At 42.6% G+C, this 24,143-nt stretch overlaps 3 protein-coding genes across 4 annotated transcripts; 2 read left to right on the forward strand and 1 right to left on the reverse strand.

Annotated features, from left to right (window-relative positions):
- Positions 1-13,283: 13,283 nt before the first annotated feature.
- LOC115683108 (ankyrin repeat-containing protein At5g02620-like) lies at positions 13,284-17,045 on the forward strand. Its single transcript, XM_030607538.2, has 4 exons — positions 13,284-14,122; positions 14,264-14,380; positions 14,856-15,385; positions 15,952-17,045. Exons 1-4 carry the CDS (start codon positions 13,501-13,503, stop codon positions 16,615-16,617), a joined length of 1,935 nt encoding a protein of 644 aa, XP_030463398.1. The 5' UTR covers positions 13,284-13,500; the 3' UTR covers positions 16,618-17,045.
- Positions 17,046-17,436: 391 nt separating this feature from the next.
- Positions 17,437-18,603, reverse strand: LOC115683186 (late embryogenesis abundant protein At5g17165). The gene has a single exon (XM_056304350.1). The coding sequence runs from the start codon at positions 17,917-17,919 to the stop codon at positions 17,623-17,625; it is 297 nt and encodes a 98-aa protein (XP_056160325.1). The 5' UTR covers positions 17,920-18,603; the 3' UTR covers positions 17,437-17,622.
- A 955-nt stretch (positions 18,604-19,558) lies between these two features.
- On the forward strand, positions 19,559-22,409 carry LOC115683177 (uncharacterized). 2 transcript variants are annotated; one of them, XM_030607620.2, is made up of 6 exons: positions 19,559-19,816; positions 19,914-20,138; positions 20,393-20,559; positions 21,665-21,746; positions 21,850-21,918; positions 22,083-22,409. In XM_030607620.2, the coding sequence occupies exons 1-6, from the start codon at positions 19,703-19,705 to the stop codon at positions 22,251-22,253; spliced, it is 828 nt and encodes a 275-aa protein (XP_030463480.1). In that variant the 5' UTR covers positions 19,559-19,702; the 3' UTR covers positions 22,254-22,409. The 2 variants fall into 2 exon arrangements, with proteins under 2 accessions (XP_030463480.1, XP_056160121.1); XM_056304146.1 differs by having other exon boundaries at positions 19,568-19,816; positions 19,917-20,138.
- The last annotated feature ends 1,734 nt before the right edge of the window (positions 22,410-24,143 follow it).

The raw sequence follows: 24,143 nt of genomic DNA on the forward strand, positions 1-24,143 counted from the left end.
GAGTTTAGAGTGATCGTCCACTTGAAAATGAGAAGAAACTATTCAATCTGTGCCATTTATCTTTAAGAACTACTGTCGAAAGAGCGTTTAGAGTTTTAAAGAAGCTTTTCGATGTTGTATGACTCTATCATGGAACATATAAATAGACAAATGGAATCTCAAAGAGAAAATTTAAGAATCCAAGGATTAGTTATCAGAATATTAGAAAGATCCAATAGTTTGTTTCTTTTGAGTGCTTCATTTAGAATGTCCCTCTTTATCGTATTTTTTTTTATTCTACTGTTTAAAGTTGTCACGTAGTTATCGTAAAAGTAAGGCAAATGACGAGAAGGTCAAGCAATAGATGGTCTAAGCTTATGGAACGTGTTCTAAATAAAATTCTTGCCGATGAAGCTAGTTAAGGAAACAAGACTTCAAGCGCATTCAAATCCTCTTCAAGCAAGCTCGAGTTGTCGATACGATAAATGAGAGGTTTGGTGTTGGTGGTGAGCCTAACCACATTGGAAACCATTTGAAGATAGTCATAAGCCACTGGAAGACGATTCAAATTGTTTGTCGCAAGAGTGGATTCAATTGGGATGACAAATTGAAGATGGTCATAGTTGGGAAAGGGAATTTGATCAATATGTGACAGTAATTTTTTTCATAAATTGTCCCAACTTGTACTAGCTGTGTCTTGATGCATATAGGGTTCTGTTTTCTACATTGTTCTTTGAGAGTTAACATAGAAATCAATAGATCATTATTATAAGGATTATCAGTGGTAGGATTAGCTAACTTGACCTGTAAGTGGAGAGACCATGGTAGTGTAAAAATCTTTCTGTGTTGAAGAGATTTACACTCATCAAGATCACTTTTGGGCTATTTGGTGTTGCTGGAGTAGTTGTGAATTATGGAAAGAATTTTACACTACCATGGTCTCCTACTTGCAGTTCAAGTCATTGATGCATAAGATCCATAGCTAATCCTATCACTGATAATCCTTGATCTTTTGATGCCTATGTCAACTCTTGAACAACAATGCCGAAAACAAAACCCTATATATGAAAAATGCAGCACAGGCAGCATAACTTGGGATAGAATATGAAAAAAATTACCATCACATATTGATCAAATTTTCTTTTCCCAGCTATGACCACCTTCAACTTGTCATTTCGATTGAATCCACTCTTGCCACGTACAATTTGAATCGATTCCCAGTTGCTTTTGACTATCTTCAAATAGTTCTTCGGGTTCATAACCAACGCCATACCTCTCATTTATTGTATTGACAACTCGAGCAATTGAGGAGGGTTTGAAGCGCTCGAAGGCTTTGTTTCATTTACTAGCTTCATCGGCAAAAATTTCAAATAGAACACGTTCCATAGGCTTAGACCACCTAAATTGCTTGACCTTCTCATCATTTGCCTTACTTTTACTCATCTTGATAACTAGGTGCCAACTTTAAATAGCAAAATAAGAAAAAATATGATGAAAATGGACGAGTAGTAAATATTTAAAGATGATTAACATTAAAGGAATGGAAGCCACATGTTCTAAATGAAGCACTCAAAAGAAACAAAAGGAAAACTGTTGGCTTCTTCTAATATTCCGATAATTAATCAATATTCCAAAAACTAATCCACATTGCATGCGTAATCCTATCCCTTTTTTATGCTCATATCCTATTTTCCTCCTTTTCCTCTCTTTGAAAAAGTTGAATTCTTGGATTTTCTCCTTGAAACTCCATTTGTCTATTCATCTCTTCTATGATAGAGTCATTGGTATCAAATCCCATTAAAAAAATCATGAATGATACAACAAGCTAAGACAATATCGACTAGTGTTTCAAATAACCAAAAAAGTTCAGAATATGATACTTGAAAATGCTTATTAAAGACTCCAAACGCTCTTTCGACAGTTGTTCTTAGAGATGAATGGCATGGATTGAATAGTTCCTTCTCATTTTCAGGGGCGATCACTGAACTCCTCCAAATGGTATCTAATAGGGAGAGATGATGTCATTTTAAATTCCATAACTAGCATCAACGAGACAATATTTTCCTGCAAGTTATAAATAAGTTTATCATACTAAGCTCAATTCGAATATTGTTTATAAATTTTATTTTCTTACCTCTAGAAATGCTCAAGCCATCCGACTTTGAAAGTGCATCAAATTAAATATGTGAATCATATGCAATGCCCTCTCGACCAGCTATTACATAAGAAAATCTCAAGTCAAATGTAACAGCAGCTAATACATTTTGTGTTATTTCATCATTTCGACCACGAATTCTTCCTTGAATTTCTAGAGGAACCGATGCACTTACATGGGTACCATGCGTTGCTCTGACATAATTCTAAATAATCAATATAGTTACCAATCAAATACTAATTGAACTTCTCAAGCAATGTATAAAGACTTTTTCTTCCGATTTTTATATCTTAAAATATGGATAAAACCTTCTATTGTCACTTTTCTCAGGAGGAGTGGAATTGCGTGGTTCTTTCACCACATGTTCGTATAATCTCAAAATCGCTTACAAGACGATTTTGAAATATCTATTCACCTATGAAATCTTCCCCAATGACTCTAAACCTCACATTATGTCCGACGATATGGCAAAATACTAGAACTTGCTCCGTAATAGAAATATTTATTATGGAACGCAACAATTACTTCAATCAAGTGCCTTACTAAGCTCTAAAAAAGCATTCAGCATCATTCGTATTTGATTTATACAATGAGTATGGCCATTGTATAACCCAGGATTCATATACAACTCTCTCTCGTAATCTCGATTCACATGAGACTCTCTTGGTACAAGGTTCTCAGAATGATTATAAATATCCATAACTAGTGTGATAACTGTCATAACTGCTGCAACCGTTTTCCCCGATTTTGGAGGCCTTTTTTCCATTGTGGAAATTGTTTTCTTTAGCTCATTTATTTTCCTTGTGCCGAACACCGGAAAATTGGAAAAACATTACATTACTAATCTAGTTTGCATACTTGTCTCTAAGACGTGGTCATAGATTCATTTTATAATCTTAGGACCAGCTTCCCAGCTTGTGCATCAGTCAGCGCAAATGCTGGACGGTCATGACATCTGTCTTTTAGGAATCATAAAGTACTCGATCTCTGAAGAGAGCAAGGCTTATGCCTAAGTTCATTGGACCAGCTTCCTCTGCGGTCAACTTGTAGTCATTCGATTTGTGAACGTTAGTACAGTGCGAAGATGAGATGCTTTAGCTTCATGTGTTTAGCGTGGTTGCTTTGCGTGTTCGACGGGGTGATTTGTTTTCCATCCGCATGTCTGGTAGCCTCCAGGTCAAGGTCAAGAGAAAGGGCTGGAAAGGGACCACTAATGTTTTTTTTTTTTGGTAAGGTAAAGGGACCACTAATGTTTTGTCGTGATGAACCTACTTTTTATCGAGTCATTGAATTATTACAAAATGTTCAATCGGGCATTGCTCTTGCCACCACCTTCGCATGCTGCGCCCGAGCCAGGCAAGGCTGCAGCCCTCACTCAAATCTACAGCAAGGGGACGGCCCTTCCCAGACTTGAGGCGAAGAAGATATATTGAAGTGGCCGACGGTGCTCAACCGCAAGGCGGTGGAGCTTGCGAAGCTCAGGGACTTGGAAAGGCGCGCGTAAATGTGGCAGCACGTTGAAGAAGATCAAAATCTCACAATCTCCGGCTCCTCCAAAAGCTTCATGAACGAGTGCAGCGGTGAGCGAAAGATATTTCAGGCAAGGATAAAAGCAGATCTCCAGAAACAATTTCATGAATTTAATTTTGTTTGAGGCAGAATGCTGTTCAAAGCTTCTTCTTTTCTGTAAATGCTTTCACAAGCTACTTGATGGAGATAAATGCAAGCAGAATGATTTTTGTTTTTCGTTTTTTTTTTCGGATTATTATATATCCAAAATTTTGAAATCAATTGTTTATTTTATAATTGCCATGCAAGATTCCACATAACGTAACATCTCAGCATGTAATGGCTAGGTCAGTATCTTGGTCTATAGAACCAATTTTTTTTTTTGGTCTGAGTCTATAGAACCAATTTGAACGAAAGAAAAATACAGTTTTGGGACTCTATTTCATAAAAACAGTTGAGGGATCTAAACGGACATTTTACAATAATTCAGCGCCTTGTTGCCTTTTTATCTTCTTTTTCTTTTTATTTGTTTCGCGAAAAATGAATAATTTGATAAATATTTTCTTTAAAATAGTTGCATATATCATTTACAAAAATGAACGAACAAAAAATATTTGGGAAGATTATCCAAAAAGTCCTAAACTGATTGTACTTTTGTTAATTCAATTTTAAACCTTTCAGTTTTGCCAATTAAATCTTAAACATTTTCACATTTTGCCAATTGAGTCCATCCGATCGATTGTAACCCGGAAATCGGTGATATGGACGCTGGTAGTGCTACGTAGAACGGTCGGCGCTGATGTGAACAACTTTTTTATTCTTTTTCTTTCTTTCTTTTCCTTTTTTTTTTCCTACCAAATCCGGCAAGGATCATCAGTCGGTCACAGGCGAGGGCCAATGACCCTTGTCGACCATCGTCGGCCATTGGGTGAAGGTCATGGCCCTCGCCTGTGACTAGCGAGGGTTGGCCGGTGACCCTCACCGGGCTTGGAAGAAGAAAGAAAGATAGAAAGAAAAAAGAATAAAAAATTATAAAAATTATACATGTCAACGCCAGTCATGCCACGTAAAACGGTTGGCATCCACATTAGCGATTTTTCGGCTAAAATTGACCGGATGGATTCAATTGGCAAAATGTGAAAAGGTTTAGGACTCAATTGGCAAAATCGAAAGATGAAAGATTGAATTTGTCAAAGTATAATAAGTTTAAGACTTTTTGAACAGTTTTCCCAATAACATTTTCTCTATCCACAAAAATGTTAAGACATAAATTATTGCGATTAATGAAATTTTTTTTAAATGATTAATTATTTCAAGCGATACAATTGATCATTTTTAGGAAAATATTTTTAAAATCATTCAAAGTTGCAGTAGTCCAAACTACATTACATGGTTTACAAGAGGCGTTGTAGCTCCAATGGAATTAGCTTCGACCACCTAAGTCAGGGACAATTATCAAAAAAGTTTTCAACCTATTACACTTGTGCAAATTCAGTTCTAAACTTTTCAATTGTGTTAATTTAATAATAAATATTTTCATGTTTTGCCAATTGATTCCATCTAGTTGGAAAGTGCTGACGTAGACGTCAGTAATCTTACATGGCACACCAGCACTGGTCTTGATATTTTTTAATAATATTTCAATCTTTTTTTTGTTTTTTTTTTTTGGTAAGGTAGGATGTATATTGACTTTTTGACGCACCACTTACAAAGAGGGGATAGTCGAACACAAAAACCTCGTACCCAATGGGACACCAATGGTGTTCCAACGGGTAAAAGGTGTGCGACTATGCATAGCTAAACGCGATCTAAGTGGAACAAAAGAGAGCCAAAACAATGGCTAAGGGAGAACAAGAGCAACAAACAATCTAAAAAGGAAGATCACTCAAAGATTGTTGGTGGGATGCCCCAGTTGTTTTGGATTCTCCGATTGCGGGGAGTGTCTTCCACGGGCTTAAAGGACAGCCTTCTATCTCTTGTGACCTTTATAAGGTGGTTACGAATGGCCGGCAAGGAGAGATTCTTGTTTCTGAAAAGGATGTGATTCCTTTCCGACCAAATGATGTGACAGAGAGCACTGAAGGAAAACCGAGCGATGCGATGGTGAAAAGAGTTGCCCCCTATAAAACGGATGGCCCATCGGAGATTATCTTGCCACGGTCTATTGCGCCAGGATAGGCCGCATTTGGATGCCCAAAATAGGGCAAGGGAGCCCGAGAGGTTACAGCCAAAAAATAAGTGGTCAATGGACTCCGGTCTACAATGACAAAAGGCACAGACTCCTTCCGCAATCCTATGATAGCTCAATAAAAGTACCTGTGTGGGAAGCCTATTGAGCGTGGTAAGCCACAATAGAAAGCCATATCTAGGAGAAATAGAAGAGTCCCAGATGAAGGAGCTCCAGGGGACTACCTGACTCTTGTTTCTAATCATTTCCCAAGCCCTGGATGAGGAGAAGATACCTGAGGGATGACCCTGCCAAGATAGATGGTCCTTTCCATCCTCATCTAGGGATAAACTAAGTGGCCAGGAAAGAAGCGTATCCAAAACTGAGGATTGATGCCAAGCCGAGGAGTGGAAATCTCTCACAGAGGACTTTCTTGGGATTCCTGATCGGTAAATGTCCCTGTCAGAGAAGAGTTTATAAAGAGGGCCCCTAGTGTGCCAATGATCAAACCAAAAGGAGGTGTCAGCTCCATTGCCAAGGCGCCAAAAGAAGTGTAACTGGAAATCTTGGCGGAGGTCAAGAAGTTTTTTCCAAGCCCAAGAGCAAACAGTTGGCTTAGGTGCGACCCAGAAGTTTTTGTTCTTCAAAAAGATGGAATGAATCCATTTACACCAAAGCGATTCCTTGTCTGAGAAAAGGTTCCAAATGTGTTTGAGTAAGGCTGCACGGTTACAGTCAATAAGCCGACGAATGCCCAACCCACCTTCGACTTTTGGGAGGCACACAACACTCCATGGCACTTTGGCCCCTCCGGCCCCCAGGTCCGGGCCTCTCCATAAGAATTGTCTTAAAATCATTTCAATCTTAGAAAGCACGGATCGAGGCAGGGAGAAGACGGAAGCCCAATAAACTTGGATAGCATGAAGGACCGATTTTATAAGTTGTAACCTACCCGCAAAAGATAGGAAGCATTGCGACCACGATCGGGCTCTAGCCGTGATGGAGTTTACTAAGGAAATGCAGTCAGATTTGCTTAGTCTAGTCGCAATGATAGGTACACCAAGATATCTAAAGGGGAGGGTACCTTCATTGAAACCGAAAATGTGCCGAATTTGGGATCGAACCTCATTTGATCCACCTGAGAAAAAAATCTCACTTTTGTTGGCATTCGGTATAAGTCCAGACCAGCCCGAAAATAATTCCAGGCCTTCCTTTAGAAGAGTTGCAGATGCCCTATTTGCCTCAACAAACAGCAGTACATCATCGGCAAAGAAAAGATGTGTAAGGGAGGAAGGCTTGCATCTCCAGAAGAATTTGAAGGTCGGGTGTCGAGCCTTGGAATTGAGTATCCCAGAGAACACTTCCATGACAAGGGTAAAGAGGTAAGGGGATAAAGGGTCACCTTGACGGATCCCTCTTCCACTAGCAAAGAACCCATGTAGTTCCCCATTGATGGCTACAGAAAATTTGGGGGAGGTAACACATTCCATAATGAGCCGAACGAATTTCTGTGGAAAGTCAAAGGATTGCAGGACCTTTTCCAAGAATATCCAGTCAACCGTATCATAAGCTTTCTGAAAGTCTACCTTGATGGCACACTTAGGAAGATAGGGGTTATGGTGAAACCCAGCAAAGAGCTCTTGGGCAAGTAGGATATTGTCTCCTATCCTTCGACCTCTAACAAAAGCATTCTGAGAGGTACCAATGATGGAGGGCAGGACAGAAGCAATCCTATTAGCCAATATCTTAGTAATACATTTATAGACAGTATTGCAACAAGCAATTGGACGGAAATCACTCATTGCCGAAGCATTAGGAACCTTCGGAACAAGAGTGAGAATGGTGGTATTGGTCTCCTTTAGCAATGAGGAAGAGCGAAAGAAGTCCTTGACAGCCAGGATGACCGAGGGACCAACCACATCCCAAGACGAGATGAAGAAATCAACATTATAACCATCAGGGCCAGGGGCCTTACCTTTCGCTAAAGAGAACATAGAGTTCCTAATTTCCGAGTCCGTGACCTCCCGAGAAAGAAGGAGAACTTGCTGATCATTGAGTGGCCGCTCAATCATAGGCTTAATCTCTTCCACACCAGGCCGAGAGGTGTCGGGGCTGGCCTTGAATAAGGTCTCAAAATAGGAGACGATATGATTGTGGACCAAATTAGAATCAGGGAGGATTACACCATCATCATCAGTAACTGAAAGGATCCGGTTCTGAAGTTGCCGCTTTTTAACAAAATGATGGAAATATTTTGTGTTTCTGTCTCCATCATTCAGCCACCTGATACGGGATTTTTGTCTAAAGAAAGACTCTTCCTGAAGACGGAGAGTCGAAAATGCTTGGAGTTGCTCCTTTTCCAGAATAGCTAACCCCACATTAAGAGGGTCTAAGGTGAGGGCATCTTGCGTAGCGATGAGCGCTGACCTGGCCTGAGCAGAACGATTCGCTATATCCGAGAAGGAAGTCCTGTTGAGTTGCTTGAGGCGACCTTTAAGGAGCTTCAGTTTGCGGCAGAGAGTATACATAGGTGTGGCATCACATTGAGAGTCCCAAACCTGTGAGACAATGGCTGGAAAGGAAGGGTGAGACATCCAACAGTTGAAGAATTTGAATGGCTTCCTAGATCCAGCTACAGGAGCGATTCTTATGATCATTGGGGTATGATCAAAAACACCAGGGGCTAGGAAGGTAGCTTCCGAGAAGGAGAAAGAGGTGATCCATTGATCATTAATTAAAACACGGTCTATCTTCCTTTGTTTGCGATTTGCACCAGAGGAAGTCGACCAAGAAAACCTGTGCCCAACATAGTGAAGATCCTCAATGCCAGCCTGGTTTAAGCAAGAGTCAAGCTCATCAAAAGCAGGGATCCAAGAATTAGAGCTGCCCATTCTGTCCGAATTGTCTCGAATGGCATTAAAATCACCAGCCACTAACCAGGCTTCAGCTTCATATTGAGTACTGGAGCTAATAAGATCGGCCCATAGAGATCGCCGTGCAACGAAGGTGTGCTCACCATAGACAACCGAGAAAAAACAGGTTTTATTCAGAGCCAAAATACGAACATGACCGTGAATGACCTGCACGGATTTAGCTAGAACCACAAGTTCCACGTCTTGGGGGTTCCACCCAACCCAAATTCTCCCAAGGGGAGAGTGGACATAGTTATTCGTCCAAACCCATCATGGCAGTAAACCAGAAGAAATTTCTCCAAAAAGTGTCGGTAATACCTTTGTCTCAAGGATGCCAAGACAAGAGATATTGTGAGATCTAACGAGGTGTCGGATCTCAGCCTGTTTGAGGGGGTTAACAAGTCCCCTAATATTCCAAACGCCAAAAAACATAGGTTGAAAGGAGGGGCACTTATCGCTTTTTAGTGCCATCCCGCTTCCTGGGTTTCCGGTTAGCCGGATTAGACGCGGGGGGCCTGCTTTCCATATTGGGAACATTCAAAGCCGGAGCCGGCAAGGCCGCTAAACATTCTCCCTTCTCAGGACAGGTAGGGAGAGTTTCCACCATGGAGGAATCCAGGATAGGCGCGACCAAATGAGGAGTTTGGCTACCAGAAGCCGGCCCCACATTTTTATGCAATGGAGCAATCACCCGGCCAGATGACGACCTAGGAGGGGAAGAGTCTGAGTCACTGGACACATTACTGGCCAATTCTTCTTTAGAATTGTCTGAATCTGAGGAGACTGGAGAGGCTAGCCGAGATGACTGAGTGAAGGCCATGACGGGGTTGATGTCCATATTCACCTGGGAGGGATTCGGTGAGGGAGGAACTGGAGTAGGGTGGGCGTCGTTAACATTTCTGGAACGCCCAGCCCCATTTTTCTTGTTAACAGTTTGCCAAGGCTCTTCCACGAGAGGGGGAGCAGCAACCTGGACAGAAGGAGTAGGCAGACTCTTAATAGGGGCTGAGGGCTCCTTGCTGTTCACCGCACACCTATGCCTAAAAGAGCCACAGGACAGACAAGAAATAGGACGCCACTCATATTCAACTCTGATCTGCCAGATTTCACCATTGAGCATAACATCAATTGTGTCGAGTAAATTCTGAGAAGCCTTTATTTCAATGCAAACTCTGGCATATGAGATCATCCTCATGCTTTCGGTTTGTAGGTCCACATGGAGTGGTTTTCCTATCGCACTAGCAATAGCGCTGATGCCGGGGGCTGACCATAAGGCAAAAGGAACGTCCGTGAGTTTTACCCAAACCGGAAGGAACTTGTGTTGGTCCTTAACAAGCTTGAGGGCGGGGTTCCATTGTTGCGGGATCATCGGCACTCTTAGAATGGTGATTGGACCCCCGTCTAGGACTTTCTGGCGAAAAGCTCCATCCGGAATGTGGAAGAAGAAGAATCCATCCACGTTTGCCAGAACATCAATGACATTGTGTCCCCAGACATTCTTGACAGCAGTCTCAGTTAGCTTGAAGGGCAGTTTTTTCCCCACAAAGTACCCAACCAGGCATTCCTGCCATTTCGGGTTTGCCTCTTCCAAGATAGCCTCAGAAATTTGGACAACTGGTTTACCTTCAACCATGGTAGGAGGAACATAAGAGAGGCCGTACCCCTTTTCCGCCGTCTTGGCAACCGCAGCCCAAGATCGCTGAGTGGGTTGCTGTTTTGTTTGGGTAGGCCCATTGCCTTGTCCAGAGATGGGTGGTTTCACACCTTGAATGAGAGTGGAAGTCCCAACATCAGCCGTGGCCTTACCAACAGCAGCGAAGGGGGCAAAGCGGGGAGTGTTGGACTTAGAACGTCCCCTGCTCCGGCCACGCCTTTGTGGCCTTTTTCCCATGGGATCAACCCCTTTCGAAGATCCCGCAGCTACCACCAATTCCTCCTGTGCCATTGCCGTGGAGAGAGAGCCCCTTTGTATGGGATTTCCAGCTGTGGAAGCCATCATACTAGGACTACCATGGCACGGGAAGGAGAAAAATGGGGGAGCGGGAACCAACCGAAGCTCAATCAACAGGCACAAATAATCCCCAGAAAATGCACAGGAGCTGAAGACCAGCGAGAAAAATCCAGGGGGAACTCAATTCTGCTTATCAGGTGCCACTACAAGAGAAAATTGTTGGACAAGAGGCAACACAGCAACTGGCGAAGCTCAGCTCCCACAATCAACCAGAATCGCTTGACAGAACGATCAGAATCGAAGGAGAACCAGGCGGGTGAACAGGGACTAAAGAACAGCAAAAACCCAAAAAAATCCCAAGCCAATCAGGGCCACACCGAGAGGAAGCTACCGGACTAGGGGCAATGTAGCTACTGGCCAAGCCCAGCACCCCTAATCATCCAGAATACCTGGTCCAGACAGGGGCTTCCCCATGGAAATTCCTTCGGCCACGAGGCATAGAAACGCAGAATTCCAGATCTGATTTCCGGATTACTAGAGACCACCGCAAGAGAAATCCTTCAGAAGGGTGACTAATCAGCGACTGGCGAAGCCCAGCACCAAGATCCAGCCAAAACCGCCGGTCAGAATGACCAAAAACGGTGAAGAATCAGGCGATGAACAGTACCCAGACGCTTGCTCTTCGGGAGAGAACCCTGAACAGTTCCGAATGAACAGTACCAGGGGCGTGAAAAAGTCTTTTTTTTTCTTTTCTTTTCTTTTCTTTTCTTTTTTTTGGACTGGGCGGAGGACGCGACGCCCTCACTGTGGCCGACGAGGGCCAGGGTGAGGGCCGCGATGCCCTTGCCGGCCAAAGCAAGGGCCAGAACGCCCTCACCTGTGTTGGTATTTTACTATTTCATTTTAATTTACTACTTTAGTAGAATGTCAATACATTTTCGATAGCGTTGGTATTTTACTATCGATTTACCTAACAAACAAGTTAGGGTCCGTATTTTTTTACCATCACGATTGGAAAACTACCTGCAAAAATTGAGATTCTATTTTCAGTTTTCCATCCCATGCGATGGCAGAATTTGGCCAACACATAGCAATATGAAGATTTATGAGGAAATGACGAGAATTTTTCAGTTTTTTCATCACAATCTGCATTCTCCACTCCTTTTGGTCAATCAAAATGACGGCCGGTCATCCTAATATACAATGAAATTGTCAAAGAGAAATACCATTCGCGGCGGAAAAGAAAGAAGCGATGGTCAAATGCATGGCCGGTTGTTCGTCCTAGCGAATCATTTGGCTTACGAGCATGATCATAAGCGTTGCCGAGCAAAAAGCCTCGGTCATGTGAATTACAGACAAAAAGAAGAGAAAGGGTTGCCCAAAAACTGTTCTGTCGATGATCACGGGGGAAATTGTCCAATCAATCATAAACCTATTGCGCGGATACCAATTCAGTCCTAAACTTTTCGGTGTTACCAATTTAGTCATAAACTTTTGTGCGTAATTTTAATATATATCAATTGGCTAATTTTCCCATGATCATATACTACGTGCGTGCGGGCCTTCTTTGGTCAACAATAAGTTTGGAGACTGAAATGAAGTCCTCAGTCACCCAACTATTTGGCTGAATTTTCTAGGCGAAGATTCTATAACGTCTTTTAGGGTAGTTAAAGATGATTTAGAAACAGTTTTGAGCCAACAAATCTGTCATGGTCAAGCAGTGTGGGTCAGTCATATAAGAAGCAAAGTAGCGTGTTATATAATAAGACTCAGATCAGCTCACCAATGGAGGGAGTTTCAAGTCAAAACAGGCTGTGGTGCCCCTAAAACACGTCTCGTGTCGTTGGACAGTTGCGCTGAGGTATGTATGAAAGAGTAGATTCACAATGGGATATTCCTTCCTTCCTAGTCCTTACGAAAGTTGCAGAAAACTACGATTAGTTGATACATCATGGGTCTTTCGTTAAAACTACGCGGCTTCCTAGGAATACCCCTGACTTTCTCCTTTCTTTCTTCTTTCTTTCGTCAACATTATTGAATGAGGAAGAGGAAGTGAAAGTCATCATGGAAACAGACGGGAAAATGTCCATTTTTTTTTTAACAACAAACGATGGCTCTTACTTGTTCTAACCCCCCAAAAAAGAAAGTAGAAAAAGAAAAACAAGAAACACTTTTCTTTTAGAGGCAAAGAAATGTTCTAACATGCAGTAACAAACGTAATCAACCAAAACGAGGCAATAATGTCCGACCCAAATATGGCTAAAAAGACTTGACACGATTATCAATAATAACTCTAAATATTTTCTTTACCCTTCTACTTTTCTCTCCACTTTTCTTTTCTTGTTTTTGTCTTTTGGCCTCGTGATAGTATACAACTGAACCTTCAAAATAGGAGTGAGAAATCTTTATTATTGACGTAGGCACCACCATCGACATTGACGTGCCACGGGTTGACGCGTGGGACTTGGAAACGACGTGGAAAAAACAAAGGGTTCTTTATTCCTGTCCCATCCAAGAAGACCACCACCAGCCCAGAATGGTCATGGTAATATTAGTTTCTAAAGTGGACGTCAATGGAGTCTCTCTCTCTCTCTCCCTCTCTCCCTCTCTCTCAAGAACGAGCTAATGAGGCTAGTATGGAGGATGAAAGAGTCCCCTTCTCGACCATCCTCCTCCCTATTTTAAGCACGTTCTGCTCTGAAAATATGCATCTTCTTTCCAGCTTTCTGTATGCTTTTCTTGTTTTGGGTTGATGTGAATCAAACAAATTAGCAAGACGCGTGTTCAGAAGGCGACCGAGTTTGATTCAGGTTCACCCAATAAGTCCATGGATCGCGATCTATACTTGGCAGCGTCCACGGGGGACTCAGGCTACATCAAACGATTGATCACAGACGAAACTGGGAATTGCCAAGCCCAGTTCACCCCACAAAGCAACAGCCTCCTTCACATCGCCATTATCTTCCAACAAATTGAGCTCGTCCGGACCTTGATTCAGCTATGCCCCTGCCTTTTGCCCCATCAGAACTCGCATGGTGACACTCCTCTCCATGTTGCAGCCAAGATCGGTTGCTTGGAGATCGTTCGACTCCTCGTAGACGACGGAGTGCCCGCACACCAAGCACGCGAGACGTGTAACTATGATGCTCCGAGCCCCGGCGACTTGAGTCTCTTGAGGAAGGTGAACGGGTCCGGGGATACGGCTTTGCATTTGGCTGTGAGGAGCGGCCACATTGGTGTGGTGGATTTGCTAGTGAAAGCCGATTCTCAACTCATGTATATCGATAATAAGGTGGGCGAGACTCCAGTTTTCGTGGCCGTTGATGCCGGGTTCTTCGATGTTGCTCATTGCATGATCTTGCAGATGTCGTCATCACCATCATCGCCCCACTATAAAGGCACAAATGGGCTAACTGCTCTTCATGCCGCCTTAATAAGCACCCATCATGGTCGGTTAATGATCTTTTTCATCTGCCAAAAAGGCTTATGACTTCTTTTAATATGAGCCTTGTGCATGATAGAATTGTTCATGATGAAATCTTAATATCATCTGTTTGACTTATCGTTAACAAGTATGTGCCTTGTTGCAGGTCGAGCTCTTGAAAGCCATGTCCCTGATTTGTCATTGGAAAACATAAGGCGCATCATGCGGGACTGGTTGCTTAGTTTAGACGAACTCGTCGGGAGATTTCGATCGTGCCAAATTGGTAAGATTAGTCCTGTTCTGATAGACAATCACCGCATATTTCATCAACTAGCTATTCATGGGTTATCACGCAGTTGTAGATTATAATTCATTTAAAATGCACTGTCAAGTGATCCTTACCCATGAAAAAACGAAAAAAAATGAAGAAGAGGAGAAAGAGGGAGGCAAAAGAGAGGGAAATGATATCAATTCTCCTGTTTCAACTTCTAGGTTTTAAGTCTGTCCATCCTCAAGAGGAGCCTATTAATTACTCAGAATTGACTCCACGAAACAAGTCGTTCTTTTTTAATTTTGAGAAAATTCGTTCCTCTAACATCTCGACAACTTCCCAGAAGGTAGCGGGGAAATTTACCATTTCTAACAACTTTTTCTTCATTCTAATTTAGACAAGTTCCTTTCTTGTTTTGTCTCAAGTTTCGCCTAACGTGCTTATGTTTGTATTTTAATGATCTCTCACCAAACCCAAATGTTTCTAGATATCATAAAGGAGCTTGTGACCAAGTGGCCACACATAGTGACGGAAGCGGACGAACTCGGACGAACCCCTCTTCATTACGCTGCGCATTTGGGTCATCTTGAAGCAACCAAGCACCTTCTTCAAAAGGACCCTTCAGTTGCTTATTCACCTAACAAAGAAGGCATGTGTGCCCTTCACGTGGCGGCCAAACAAGGGCATGTTAAAATCATGGACGAGCTCATTAATTACTGCCCAGACGTTCATGAGCTGCTCGACGAAAAAGGTAGGACGGCTCTTCACGTGGCCGTGGTGAGCGGAAGAACGAGGGTCGTGAAATATATACTCAGGAATAACAAATTTCAAGGGCTCATCAATTTTCCTGACGAAGAAGGGAACACGCCTTTGCATTTGGCTGCTGATTGTGGGAAGGATGAGATTTTGATGACCCTTACTTGTGACAGAAGAGTTGACAAGAAGGCCGTGAACAAGCAACACTGGAAGGCCATTGACATCCTTCACTCCAATACTTTTCTTGGAGAGCTTGTCAAGGTGGGTACTGCAAGTTCTTGGTTTTGTAATTACCATCTGACTCTCACATATTATCCCAAGAAAAAAAAATCTTTGTGAATTCCATTTACACGTAGCTGGACACAGCTTGCGATGAGCTTCACAGGCACATGATTTCATGAAGAAAATCACCATGATCGCCCTATTAGTATACCAACATGAGCGCACGAACTTCATGTCACTCAAACATGGTCTACCTCGTATCAAGCGAAGTTAATTAATGAGACCATCTTATATGTGACTCGAACATGGTCTACCTTGGATCCAGTGACGTTAATAGATAAGACCAACGGTAGTAGAATGTGCTTTGTGTTGTTTGCATTGCTACCATAATCTAGCGACTTAAGTCATAAAGCCCGTGTCAATTATCAAGCCAGTTTAATGGCAGTTTTCCATGCATGACTAGAGAAGAGAATGTTAAGGAAAATGAGTGATGTATCATTTACTCCATCTCTGAAGAAATAAGTAATATCTATCTGTGAGTATATTGTATGGGAAAACTGATGAATGTTATCTAGTCGATGTTTGGTTTGTGGGACCTGTTGCAGACAAGGATCATGAAGAAGATGGAACAAGCGGGGAGCCGAAAAAGCCTGAGATTAGTGATCCGGGAAGAGGCAGACACAAGAAGGTATGAGCCTTACAGTGAGAATAACGATGTGAAAGCTGGAGACTTGTACGGAAGTAACAACTACAGCGAACGAGACATTTCGCTTCACCCCTACAGTGACAGATCATCACTCGAAAGGTCCACATCCGGCATGACTTCATCGAGCGACAACTCCTTCAGATCAATCCGTCTAAAGGGTATATCAGGGACTCATCTGCTAGTGGCGGCACTCATAGCAACCGTCACTTTTACGGCTGGTTTAACAGTTCCGGGAGGCTATAAAGATCAAGGAAGAGACGAGGGCACGGCAGAATTAGTATCTAAAGCTGCCTTCAGGATTTTCCTGATTGCGAACGCCCTCGCCTTCTACTGCTCCACTCTTTCGGTGTTCCTTCACTTCTTGACATCGGTGGAGCACAACTTCCACCTCCTTCTCCGTTTCACGAAATTTGCGGCCGTGCTTACCTATATCTCCATAATCAGTCTGATGATAGCATTCACGTGGGGGATGCGTGCGATATTGCCAGAGGGGTGCGCTTTTTCCATAGCTATTGTGGTAATTGGGTGCTGCTTTGTTGTCTTCTGCCTATTTGGATTCATATGATATTGGCATTGTAAGAAGCTTCGTTCGAGTCGACTTCCTCACAAGAAGTGGTTAATTAGTCGCCACTTCTATGAAGTCAAGACAGCTACATCAGGAGGGAGGGGGGAAAGAAGGAAGCAATACATTTGACAGGTAAATTGTAGATATGAATATTGTCTTAAATCGAGAATCAAGCAAAGAAGTATTGGAGGGCCTCTGTCTTGTTCACATGGAGTTCATCCTAAGACCACCAGAGCAGCGCCTCTTTCTACTATGGCTTCCTGAATTGTTAATCTCTCTTTGTAAGTACTTTTAGTATTGATCATTTTGTTGATAGAAAGAACCAGCTAGAATATGTACAGTTGCAGTGGTCAACAATGGTTCAGCGCGCTGAAAATCCCGCAAAGTCTCTTGTTTGCAATTTCGCTAGGGTCTTTCTACTTTTCTTTCTTTCCTTCAAGATTGCTGGTTTCTTTAGTCTGACAACAATAACCAACTTTTGCTGGTCTTTGGGCTGATAGCATAGCAAATCAAGACCACGCGATGAGCCGATGACCCCAGTTGTGATGCAAAATCTAGTAGAACGTAAGATTTGATCATACAGCTCCTGCTATCACCTGTCATCGGAGCGTGATTTTCTACCATCTCCAACTTTGAACATGAATTGACCTAGACCCATTGAGAAGTGTGCTGGATGAAGCATGTCAAGCACACACCAGGCCATACTTTGATCACAAAAGGGAATAAGAATAAACGGGCGAAATTGATGATTTGGCCCATGTCATCCCACATAAAATTTGAGGAAGCGAAGATAGCATCGAATCGAACGAGTCAGTGGCATAAGTAAGTTCCCCATCAGCAGGGGTTATTGAATCGAGACGAAAGACGAGGAAGTTGCATCTGACTCACTGGTTTCATATGTTACAAGAGTGACTAAACCAACAGTCGACGAGTCTAGTGGATATAGCATAAAACATAACCTTAACCATCCCTATGTACAATTTGCAATAGCTGCTCGGCCTTGCACTATTCCGCGAATTCTCCAGTTGCCGTCTCGCTAGTTTCAGATACTTCGACTTGGAGGCTGATGGGCTTCTCCAGATCTTGGATATCAGTTGGGCGATACCAGGCCTCCTGCTCCAGCACCGACTCCTCGGGCTCGGGCACGTCCTCGCTCGGGTCACAATCAGAAGGAGGAACGAAGACACCGGTCTGCGGGTGGGGAACCCAGTATTCTTCTGATTGAATCCGGATCACTTCATCGGGAACCGCACTTTGCGGGACCGGGTCATGGGGATTCTTCTCGTACACCTCAGGATTCATCTCGGGCGCTGAGGAGTGCCCATTTCTCCTGCATGTGTTGCGGAGTTAGTACCGAGTCATTGATCAAGCGAAGCTCAGACAGTCGAAAGTATAAGTGAGACATGTCGAAAAGTGGATGATAAGGTGAAAAAAGGCCAAAACTCACCATTGGGGAAAGCATTAGACATAGGCTTCCAAGTGTAACACGGACTAAACGGCAAACAAACATGAAGAAGAATACTTGAAAAGAGTGACAGAAGCGGAGGTAGTGGATTTCCAACTCCAGATCTGAGTCTGAGGGGAGACTCGGTTGCCAATGCTCCTGGAAACGGCGGCCATTCGAAACCCCAGTTGACGAATGGAAGTTGATATGGTGGGGGTGAGAGAGGGAGAGGAGGGAGGGAGAGAGAGAAGGTCAAGTCCAGCAGTGTCCCACCGCCACTTCCTTCAGTTCAGTTCACCGAGCTTCGCTCGGTCGTCGGTCGCGGTGCCCATCACACCTGCCCTCGTACGGACGTTTGCCACCGCGGTACGCCACTGCATACGTGGAAGCGGCAGGGCTCTTGTCCCTCTCTTGTCTCTCTACCTACTCTAGGGTATATCGTTGACTTGAGTTTTTATCGGAAACAGTCATCTTGCTACGCTCTTCAATCCAAATATGATGTGATCTGCGACGTAATAAAATGAAAAATTTCCAAAAAAGGACCTAAATAAGATTATTTTCTCAAAAAAAGCTCAAAATAGATGTTATTTTAAATAAAGGTACAAAGTGATCGAGTTAGTTTTAAATAAGGGCTTCAGCTCGCCGGCAAGTGAAAATTTTATCAATTGGCCGGCTGGTGAGCACTTGATTCTTTTAGCGATCGGAATAAGGCAATTTTGTTCGAAACAAAATTTGGATAAAAATTTAAAAAGTTGTTCATCTTCATCGAAGTTGCTATTTATCGTCTTCAACCTCATGATTGCTCGACCAAACTCCTCTGGTGCACATTTGCCGCTGCCCACTGCTGTCTGGACATCCAAGAGCGTTCGCCGTAGCAAGCTTCAAGGTTGAATTTAGCTTCGAAGCTTGCGACCACCTTGGTTGCTCGAGCTCAAAGCTTTGGCCGAAGGGTGAGCTTGCTTGCTACTATGACATTAAACTCGTGAGACCATTCTGCTTCAGGATCCTTTCGATCCAGATGGTGCTCAATGATTGAGGAAGATTAGAACAAAGATCGAAGACACTTAGCTATGGAGATCTCGAGAGCAAAAATGGAGGAGTTCGGGGAGGCTCGGCCAGCTACTGGAGAATCAAGCGCGACTGGAGAAGGATGAACCACAGCCAAACGGAGGCGTGTCTAGGCCAGAAAGAAAATCCAGTTGCATCCCCTACAAAACGAGTTGAATAGAAAGAGGTTTTATTAGCATAACAATTTTTGAGTTATTTGAAGAATGGTAGTATATCATGAGCCATTAATTTTTGAAAAAAATGAACTCTACAATAGATTATTATTATTTATTATTATTTTTTTATCGCTCAAAAGTGAAATAAGAACAGTTCTTTTTTATGGTCAGATTGATCATTTATTCAAAGGAAATCTGCGGCCTGCGAGCGTCCACAAGTGCAGAGGCGTGTGGCTCGACTCACTTCCAATCTCCACTGCCACTAATAACTTATCCGTCAACAGCGACACTTAACCCCGGCTCTCTTCTTCCTCTTCTTCTTCTTCTTCTTCTTCTTCTTCCTCCTCTGTGCATTTCTCGACAGAGAAACTCTCTCCCTCCTTTCTGCAATCGCGGTCACAGCAAAAGCGGGAGAAAGATGTCGTCGGGTGTGGTCGCAGCAGGTGCTTCTTCTTCCTGCGGTGCCGCCGTCGCGCGCAAGATCACTCCCCACTCCTCTCCGAAGCCCTTCCTCACTTCTCATCATTACCAGGTTCACTTGCGTTTGCGCCTCCTTCATTTTCGATCCCACCGACGACCCTCCATTCGCTTATCGCTTGAAGTCCTTGGTTTTCTTTTGTTTGGCGCAGAAGACTGCTTTTCAAGGCCTCAGTCTGCATGAAGCAAAGAAGGGCGGTGCATCAGCTCTCTTCGCCGTCGATGATAGTCGCAGCTCCACCGCTAATGCAGTGAGCAGGAAAGGGCTTGAGATCAGCGCGAAAACCGCAGGAGCGTCCAAGACCATCGAGGTTGATGTGGACAAGCCTCTCGGCCTCACTCTTGGTCAAAAGACTGGTGGTGGTGTTGTCATCACTGTAAGTTCGAGACTTCAATTGTCTTATCTAAGCAAGTTCCATGCTCATTTCAGCGTAGAATATATCAAGCCAGTGGATGGTCTAGATATATGCCTGATTGCTTGGTCTAGCTCTCAGCCTCGAGCTATGATTCCCAGATTTCCTGATTATTTTGCTCATGATGCTTGCTGGATATACATCGTGTTGTGGTGGGTCCTCCTTTATATCAATGTCGACTTAGGAAAAAATGGCTGATTTGAATTGGATTCAAACAGGCAGTAGATAAGGGAGGGAACGCGGCAAAAGCAGGGCTTAAAGCAGGAGACCAGGTGCTGTACACGAGCAGCTTCTTTGGTGATGAACTTTGGCCTGCCGATAAGCTTGGATTCACGAAAACCGCTGTCCAAGCAAAGCCTGATAACGTTTACTTTGTTGTTAGCAGGTAACTCCTTTTCTTCTCTAGGATTTTTTTTTTTTTCCGAATTTTCCTTCTCTGTTTGTTATTGCATTTGTCGTAATTTTGAAAAGAAAGGCGAATGGAGGCTTAGTGCATAAGAATAAATAAGAAAAAAACTTGACTGTCGATTTCCCTCCTTCAGTACGTTTGAGCTCGATGCCGTCTGCCTATAAATTTTTGTTTTGAACTGAATTTCTGTTTTCCTGTGTAATATATGTCGCTAATCAATAAAAAATCAATTATAGGGACATAAACTCATACGAAGGTAAGGTTGTGGCGTTCAGGCTTCTGTTTTTTTGCCCAAGAGAGTGCCCCCTTGATTTGTTGAACGAAGATAGTCGAACATAATACTGCTACCTACTTGCGTAGCCTACTGAAGGATCCGAAATTAAGAAATTGACTGGCATGTGATTTATGTCCTATAAGACGTCGTTTCAATGTCCATTAGGGATCTTTCTCATCAAAGTGGTGCTACACTTCTTTGCATTTGTAAATGTATAAGGGGAACCAGAATCGGTAGAGTTGGAAGCATATTTGTTCTAAACTTCAACCTCCAAGTCCCATTTGACTTGGGGGTTTCAGAGGCCAAGGTGTGTTCTGAGAAATTATGAAGTTGCTGTGGCATGGTTGCCAGAAGATCTACTTCTCCGGCAGAATGAGCTTCGTTGTGCTCAGCCTAAATAACTTAAAGTAATATGATTTGGAGGAATGAAACTGAAATCTTCCACTTCTAGGAGTACAGTGTGCTTGCTCGCTTAAATGTCAGCAACTGAAAATGCTCAATGGTCTTGTAACATATGCAGACGAAGCTCACATCTAATAGTGACTCCACCATGCTGTGCTAAGACAATTGCGCCCAACTAGATGTGCTCTAGCTCTTTCATTCTCTTAGAAGACATTGACAAAAAAAAAGGAAACACAAAAGGGAAAGATGAAGGTTAAGTTAGAGCAAGAAAGAGACATCGTTTGAGATCTTTTTCCTAGTTAAGAAAATGATATAATCTCCAACTTTTCCACCTGAAGAGCACTCAATTCATGCAGCAGAGAACACTCTTGCGTCTGAACTGACCAATGCATGTTTTCATTGCAGAGGTGCAGAAGTAGATGTTAAGCGGTTACCGAAGCGCCCCGCTCCTCCCCGATTCGGGAGGAAGTTGACTGAGGCTCAAAAGGTTTACCTCCTTTCACATGCAAATGATTCCAGTACGGTTCAATTTTTATCAAGTTCAACAAAGGATAGGCGGTCTTACATTCTCTGCAAAACTTGGCGTGCAGGCTAGAGCCACTCACATCTGCCTAGATTGTGGATACATATACACCTTGCAGAAACCGTTTGATGAGCAGGCAAGATGATTGTTCTGCCACGAATTATTTTCTCTATCTTAGCTGTTCAGAGGCTACTTCACCCTGAAAAAGTTGATATGCATGTGAATTTTGGTGACACTCTTTTTTTTCATGGGTCAATGTTAGTGGAGTGTAATGTAATTATGCACTTGCTTGATCTGCAGCCGGATTCATACGTATGCCCTCAGTGTCAAGCACCGAAGAAAAGATTTGCTAGATACGACGTGGACACTGGGAAAGCAATTGGTGGTGGGTTGCCCCCGATTGGGGTTATCATAGGTCTGGTAGCTGGTGTTGGTGCAGTTGGAGCTTTGCTTGCTTACGGTCTTCAATAAATGGCCATTCTCATTGGTTACCAAATTGAAAGTACATCCCAATTTGTGTCAAATATTTAGAGATTTTGTTCCCCCCTCCAAGAGCTTATCCGAGAGGGGTATAAAAAGGGCTACTGTAAACCAATCTCCATTCGAAAGCAGTTTTCTTTTGAAGCAGTTTCATGTGTACCAGGAAGTTCGGGTCAAATCCAGCTGCTGAAGGCAGGACAAGTGTTTCCTTTGTTCAATTTGTCAAACCTTTTACTAGATCGACATTACGAACCAATAGGTCTTCAAAGTGCATTGATATCCTTAACTATAGTTGGCACTTGGCATCATTGACTAGGGGCCGTCAAATGGGTGAATCGAGTAAAAAATGATCCGATCCAAATCGACCCGTTTTTCTATGCAATATATATATATATATATATATATATATATATATATATATATAATGACCGATACGCGACCCGATCATTTACTAAAATAAAATCCGTATCCACCTCATTAATCCACTTTAAACTCTCATGCGTATATGTTATTTGGGTAAAATCACTATTTTGACTATAAGATGTTAAAGAATTGGCTTTCAACATTGTATAGAATTTTCAAAATTTGTATTAATTCACAATGAAGAATAAGAGAAAGTTAATATTTGGTAGTGAATTTATGAAACTACAGCAATGAACAATGCGGAGGAATTGTTTTAAAAAAATAGATTGTAAGATATCGAAGAAGATGATTTTATATTGACCATGGATTATCAATGACGAGAACTATTATTAGAATATTACATAAAAATAACAATGTCAAATGCAACTAAGGAAAGATATACTCTAATACTTATTAGACGAAACTTACAAGATTAATACAAATAAAAAAATGATGGAGAAAAAGAAAAAGCAATCTTGATATTTTTAATAAAGGTCAAGTCAGGCCCATTTTGCGGGTCAACCAAGACTTCTCTGAACTTGGAACAATCCGAGGAGTCAATTATTTTTTTTATAAAGGCTGAAGAAAGAATCACGAAGATGGATTGGGTTTGAATAAACTGTGAACCCATTTAATACTCATAATTTTTTGGACTTTGCAATTCTAAACCCATTTACGTAATCCATACATAACTAACTCATATAGTGACTCGGCCCATTAAATATTGGATAATAAATGAATTTATGACCCATTTTGACAGGTTTATCATTGTTTACCGGAATACATTCGTATACAATATTTGAGTCTCAAGGGCAGTCTCTTCTGAAGGTTCTGGCACTTTTATTGCGTAATAAGTCAAGGCATCTCCTTCTGATTTTATATGGTATATCCCTAGTTTCGGAGTGCGCGAGTCACGACGAGGTGAGGAGGAAGAAGATGAAGATGAAGATGAAGATGTTAAAACAAAATTAAAAGGTTGGGAATCTATGACAACTAAAAACCGGGCGTGAAGGCGACTCAAGGTCCCGCTTCGTTAGTCATGAGAAATTAATAAGGTTCTTTTTTTTGGTCGGACGTGAGAAATTACGGTTTGTATTGCGGAAACTGAACGGCCAGGGTTTTGATAAAATAAAAATAAAAAAGGACGGCCAGGGGAGCCCCAAAGAACACGGCAGAATCCATGAAATTTTGTTCCAACATGGTTCAGAAGACAAGACAAATGGGACTAGGTCAACTGGGCGAACGTTACCTCGGTAAAATAGAAGAGGTCAGCCCAGCCCCACGATTGATCCGAAGGGAGGGACCATCCACGTTTTCGTGTCTGAATAGACGAAGCAGGTTGAAATTGAAACTTGAAAGACACCATTTTGAGCCTTGTCGAGTTCGAAAATAGAGAAGGAACTGTCGCGTTCACTTCGCTGCCCTCGCACCCCGATGACACTCCCTTAAATCATACGCCTTCGGAGTAACTGGATCTTT

Source organism: Syzygium oleosum, unplaced genomic scaffold, assembly GCF_021117445.2.
Source record: "Syzygium oleosum isolate NSW1041296 unplaced genomic scaffold, Sole_v2.1 Sole_v2.31, whole genome shotgun sequence".
Lineage (NCBI taxonomy): Eukaryota > Viridiplantae > Streptophyta > Magnoliopsida > Myrtales > Myrtaceae > Syzygium > Syzygium oleosum.